General features: G+C 37.6%; 1 protein-coding gene across 1 annotated transcript in view; it reads left to right on the top strand.

The window, feature by feature from the left end:
* The first annotated feature begins 302 nt into the window (after positions 1–302).
* Positions 303–6,782, top strand: part of LOC107601525 (protein enabled homolog) — an 84,753-nt gene continuing 78,273 nt past the window's right edge. The window contains 1 exon segment of the mRNA XM_016293757.1: positions 303–658. Coding sequence (XP_016149243.1) covers positions 566–658 — 93 coding nt within the window. The 5' untranslated portion in view covers positions 303–565.

Genomic DNA, 6,782 nt, shown 5'->3' on the forward strand with positions numbered 1-6,782 from the left:
TGAGAGGTCACATAAGGCCAAAAATAAGAGTTTTCTTTCTTTTTTTTATTACCTCAAAGCTACTTCTCAATCATTAAATATTTAGGGTTCTGCGTGTCCTCCATTTGAAATAATGTTTACCTCATTCTGCACAGATGCCTGCATGCACATGCTGCTTCAAAACAAAGCGTAGCCAGCAAAGATAAATCACTATTGAAACGGAACAGCACAGAATAAAGAGAGGAGGGTGGGGGTAGGAAAGACCAGAGCGAGGGGGAGAGAGAGAAAGAGAGAGAGGCAGGGCGGGAAAAAGCCTGCTCAGTTGAGCAGTATTAACACCGCGTAGCAATTTCATCTTCCCAAACGTGATCTCCTTTAACAACTGTGAGCACTCAAATGCCTGTTGCCAGGTTACCGTCCAGCACTGTGAAAAGCGGGATTGTGTACGCAAGCAGCATGGAGAAGCACCGCTGACTTGCGCCCATCTCTAAATAATGAATCACCGATGCATTCAGAATAGGGGGAACGCGATGAATAGGCGAGTGTGATCGGGATCGAATCCTCAGCGTCGGAGCCGGGGGAAGCCATGCAGCTCCAGTCTGCAACACAATGCAAGGTGTCCGGCTTCATACTGAATGAAAGATGCACCCTGTCTTCAAAAATGGAAGTCCACCGGTACGTACGCACACAGGCTTCATGGATTCGTTTTCCTGATACAAGCAACTGTTGCATCCTTAAATATATTGTTGAAATGCATTGTTTAGGTTCTTGTCAGTTTAATTTCTGCTTCATCGTTGGCTGTCTGGGATTAATAAAGCAATGCTCTATTGTAATTATGGAGGATGTGAGCTGCTTTAGGAAGTGTGGTGGAAAATGTTTTTAGTAAAATTAGTTTCATTTGCTCTAATAGCTCCCTGTGGAATGGATGGGAGATGCACAAATTGGCCTATAAAACCGGTGGCAGGCTACCAACATTTGTGCTCTGCAAATTCACTCATCAAACATTGATGGCTAGTTTATCCCATCACACAAATATTGCCCTACAGACTGTATCAAAGTTCATTTTTGTCCTCGTTTTACTGATAAAGGGTCTCAACCAAATTAAATTGCATTTCACATTTCCAGTAAGTGTTTAAAAGTCTTTGGAGGAAAGGTGTTTCCCCATTTAGCTGCTATGAATAGGGTGTTTTTATAAACCATGCTGCCATTCCCTGTCATGTCTAATAAGTAGGCTATCACTTATGACGTTCTTAAGGGGGCACCTCCATACATGCAAAAGGTTTGGTGTGAGAAGTCACTGTGTTCTTTGGGTGTGAATAGCAGCTCAGTCGAGGCAAAACAGGTCGCTGTCAACACTTACTTGTTACTTTGTTAAAAGTGAATTGCCTTGTGTATGTAAACACCAGAATGACCTGAGGCTTTCCGAAAAAACAGGTTTGTACTGTGGTGAGGTGTTGGTGGTAGTTTTCTCTGGAGAAGATTCTTTGAAATTCTTTGTTTAGCTGATGTTGATGTTTTGCATTACTGTGCTGAGTAAAATTTATTTATTTATTTTTTAATTTTTGAGTTGGCAACACATTCAGTCCACTTTAAATGCAAACAAAACATATGTATGAGTATATATAGTTTGTATTTTTAGATATTCATAGAGTAATAATAATAAAAAAATTATAGTAATAATGATAACTATTATAAACATTTTAAAATAAATTTCTTAAATATATAAACTATATATGCACACATTACATTGAAATTTTTTTTTTGCATTTAAAGTGGAGTGTTGCCAAAAAAGAAAAGTGTTAACGCAACTAGCATTCCCAACTCATTAAAAAAAATTTATTTAAATGTTAAATAACACTTTATATTTATGAGTTGGGACACATTCAGTCCACTTTAAATGCAAACAAAAACATGTGTGTGTGTGTGTGTGTGTGTATATTGTTTATATATTTTAGATATTTATTTAAATCAAATGTATTATTATTATTATTATCATCATCATTATTAATTATTATTATATTAACTCATTTTTATATAAAAGAAACTATTCATATCTAGAAAAGATGGAATATGGTTTCAGAGGGCAATGTTAGCTTGGCATAACTTAAACTATTCAGTGATTTAATGAAATAGCGGTTTTGTGTGGTTGAAATTGTGGTTTCCAAGATGCTGTCAAAGGTCACAGTAATTATTGTCCGCTTGAGTTCAAATTGTAATTGGAAACCTGTTTAGAGTAAAAAATCCATATGAATAAAAAGAGGAAACTAATATTTCTTAGACTTCGTAAAGCCATCCATCTGGCTTTACTATACAACCATGAACATCTTGAATGTCCTGCATGTCAAACTGTGTGGATTATACCCGACACACTGCTTGGATAAAGATGACAGATGGCAGCTGTCAAAGTGAAAACGTATTTAGGATAGCAGTATTTTGCTGGTGTTTTTTAGTGGCCAGTCAAACAAGGACGCCTGAAGGAAAAAGGCATAAATTTGTGCTAGAGTAGATATTGGGTAGAACAGAGCTTCCTATGAAGTGTTTCGGTGTCAAATGTATTACAAACTCAGTTCAACATTCTCTGACTTAAAACGTGTCTACCTGTTTAATTGTTGAAAAGTGCTTGTGGTTTCCTCAATTACACTTTTTCCACCAGCATGAACCGGGTGTTAGTTCAGAGCCAGTGCTATTGCCGGTTCGGAGTTGGTTCAACTGGCGAGCCTTCTAAGAACCGGTTTGCCTTTCCACGGACTATAGAGCCACCATAGAGCCAGGTCTTACGTCACTGAATATGTCTCATCTTTCCCAGTAACACTAGCGCGACAGCGCCAAACACAACAGGCTTGTTCGAGATGCATCGGCACCATGCAGACCGATCGGTGCACGACACCAAATTACCGCAAAAGCGATCCAAAAGCATAAAGAGAGTCGTCTGCTTTACAATCACGCCTGCGGCACACCAACCGGTCCACGCAGCCTGAACAAGCCTAAACACACAATCAACAATGGTGGACGTTGCATTGCTATTGATGTTCATGGCTTTGCGAATCTTCATCGGCATCCAAACATGGTGAATTCAACGTGTACGTGTTTAGCTGCTATTTCAAAAATGGCAGTCAAAAATTCTGTTCATCTTGTTGATCACGGTAACCTCGTCCCCAGCCCCTGACGCAAGCGGTTCTTACTTCTAGAACAGCAATGTTTTGGTTCTATTTACGAACCACTTTTCCTGGTTCGGAGCTGGTGCTTTGGGTGTCGAAAGACAAAGAAACGATTTGAAACTAGGCTCTGGCTCTAAACCAGCACTCAAACTGCCTTGGTGCACTCTTAAAAATAAAGGTGCTTCAAAAGGTTCTTCAAGCGATGCCATAGAAGAACCATTTTTGGTTCCACAAAGAACCATTTAGTCAAAGGTTCTTTAAAGAACCATCTCTTTCTTACCTTTTTGTAATCTGAAAAAAAATTTTTTTTCAGATTACAAAAAGGTAAGAAAGAGATGGTTCTTTAAAGAACCTTTGACTAAATGGTTCTTTGTGGAACCAAAAATGGTTCTTCTATGGCATCGTGAAGCACCTTTATTTTTAAGAGTGTGGAAGAGGGGTAAAGAGTACGTTTACATGGACAACAACAATCCAATATTAACACGATTAAGACAATACTCTAAGAATCTACAATGTAAACAGAGATTTTTATTTACCTTAATCCGGCTAAAGTCATACTCTAAGTAAACAGAAATCGAATTAAGACATGTGGAGTATTCCTATTTTAGTCTCATTATTGAAGTGCAGTATAAACATGTACACACCTTAATCATACTATCACTGTTGTGTAGGACTTTTTGCGACAGGATACACACACGTCAGTGGTCAACCATTTGTCGGCAAACAAAAGAGCAGGACTTCAAGAAGGCACATTTTTATCCGTCATCGTCTTGCGTATAGCATGGCAAATAATTAACTGCACTTGAAGCTTTCGTAAAATTAAAAATGAAACACCCTAAACTGTATATGGTGCTGAAGACAAACTGTATGTTGATACGTGAAATTTAGGAGAGAACGTCGGATGGCGTCGTGTGGGAACATAATGACATGCGCCATTAATCGATTTATGTACTATAACGTGTAAAACGGGAACATGAAAGGAATATTCTAAAAGCAACTCATGTAAAAACCTTAATCATAATATTGTCTTATTCAGAATAAGATAAATAATTAGATTACTGATGTCCATGTAAGCGTACTCAATGTCTCTTAGAGGGGAGGAAAGGTCATAATTCACTGATGCTTGTGAAACAGGATGGCATATAACCTAACATTTCCAATTTGAACTTTATTCGAGATGATCACTATATTCTCAGCACAAATGTACCCTTTAATTAAATTTTTCTCAGAATCATTATCTTTATATACAATATAATTTTTTTTGTAATATTATAAATTAAATATTTGTAATATATTATTTAATATTTTGAAAAAAATCTATAAATCTATATGTACAGTGGGGAAAAAAGTATTTAGTCAGCCACCATTTCACACCAAGCTGCTTACCTATTGCAGATTTAGTCTTCCCAGCCTGGTGCAGGTCTGCAATTTTGTTTCTGGTGTCCTTTGACAGCTCTTTGGTCTTGGCCATGGTGGAGTTTGGAGTGTGCCTGTTTGAGGTTGTGGACAGGTGTCTTTTATACTGATAACGAGTTCAAACAGATGCCATTAATACAGGTAACGAGTGGAGGACAGAGGAGCCTCTTAAAGAAGAAGTTACAGGTTTGTGAGAGCCAGAAATCTTGCTTGTTTGTAGGTGACCAAATACTTATTTTACCGAGGAATTTACCAATAAACACACATCTACAATGTGATTTTCTGGATTTTTTTTCTCATTTTGTCTCTCATAGTTGAGGTATACCTATGATGAAAATTACAGGCCTCTCTCATCTTTTTAAGTGGGAGAACTTGCACAATTGGTGGCTGACTAAATACTTTTTTGCCCCACTGTATATAATCACTCAATCTGGCACTTGAGAGTCATGAGCTGTTTGAGAGGCAGCTATGCGCGCTTTGGATGGGAGTGCATTGAAGACCGTCTCAGAGAGTGTGCGAGTGCTTTATGGGTTAAAATAGTTTGAATGTTTAAATTGACGACTTAAAATGACGTGCGAGTGACAATTCTGTCAACTGTCTGAAACGCACGCTAGTCTTGTATTGTAACGTGCAGCTCGCTTGCAGAGCAAACTCAATGTGGATATTATGGATGTGAGGCTATTTGTGCATTTTGAGAGTGGGAGAAGACGAGGTACCACTCAATCCCAATCACTCACACTGTGAAATTCCATCTCACAGAAAGTTTTAAAATGACTGATCTGCTCTGATAATCTGTTTGGATTCAACCTACATGCTTTAGTGCATAAATGTTTGCGGGAATTTCTCGCTTTATAATCGCAAAATCTGTGGGAATGTGTAGAATTACGCACAATGTTCGTAATCCCGCAGCGAACTCTAAAAATTCACAGCATTTTATTATAATAGTGAACTTCTCATTATAATGTTATGTATATGACCCAGTCCCAGTCATAGTTATTAATATTCTCCATTGTTGTTTGTGCTGCACACTGAAGAGACAATCACCGTAGTAGGCCTACAATGAAGTGTTTTACTGCAGTGTAACTCAACCAAATGCATCTTATATGATGTATGTATGTATGTATGTATGTATGTATGTATGTATGTATGTATGTATGGGACTAGTCAACTAAACGGTACAGCTCCTACTAGTCGATACTGATAACAATAGTCGATTACACGACAGAAAAAAAAAAGAAAAACAGGATTTTCTCATTCACATTACCATCATTTTAACATTGCATTTAAAACATTTTAAATAACAAGTTAAAATAAAACGTTTGAAAAATAATACATTATTTTTAAAAGTTTATCTGGGCGGAAACTAAATTTTTACCTCAGACCTCACATGCGTTTTCTTCGTGTCGGTTGCGGTGAGTTAAAAAATGACCATGCGAAAGACGAGAAGGTGTGGGATTATTTTGAATTAGAAGGAAACGGAAAAGTTTTGAGTAAACTGTGTAATGTCAAATTGTCTTACAATAACTCTACTGGAGCGATGCGTAATCATATTCAATACAGGCACGTAGGCGTTAGCTTAGAGCAGTGGTTCCCAACCCTGGTCCTGGAGGCACCCCAACACTGCATGTTTTGCATGTCTCCTTAATGAAACACACCTGATTCAGATCATCATCTTATTAGTAGAGACTCCAAGACCTGAAATTGGTGTGTCAGAGAAAGGAGACGTGCAAAATATGCAGTGTTGGGGTACCTCCAGGACCAGGGTTGGGAACCACTGCTCTAAGCTAACGCCTACGTGCCTGTATTGAATATGATTACGCATCGCTCCAGTAGAGTTATTGTAAGACAATTTGACATTACACAGTTTACTCAAAACTTTTCCGTTTCCTTCTAATTCAAAATAATCCCACACCTTCTCGTCTTTCGCATGGTCATTTTTTAACTCACCGCAACCGACACGAAGAAAACGCATGTGAGGTCTGAGGTAAAAATTTAGTTTCCGCCCAGATAAACTTTTAAAAATAATGTATTATTTTTCAAACGTTTTATTTTAACTTGTTATTTAAAATGTTTTAAATGCAATGTTAAAATGATGGTAATGTGAATGAGAAAATCCTGTTTTTCTTTTTTTTTTCTGTCGTGTAATCGACTATTGTTATCAGTATCGACTAGTAGGAGCTGTACCGTTTAGTTGACTAGTCCCATACATACATACATACATACATACAT

Source organism: Sinocyclocheilus grahami, unplaced genomic scaffold (assembly GCF_001515645.1).
Source record: "Sinocyclocheilus grahami isolate Dianchi unplaced genomic scaffold, SAMN03320097.WGS_v1.1 scaffold306.1, whole genome shotgun sequence".
Classification (NCBI taxonomy): domain Eukaryota; kingdom Metazoa; phylum Chordata; class Actinopteri; order Cypriniformes; family Cyprinidae; genus Sinocyclocheilus; species Sinocyclocheilus grahami.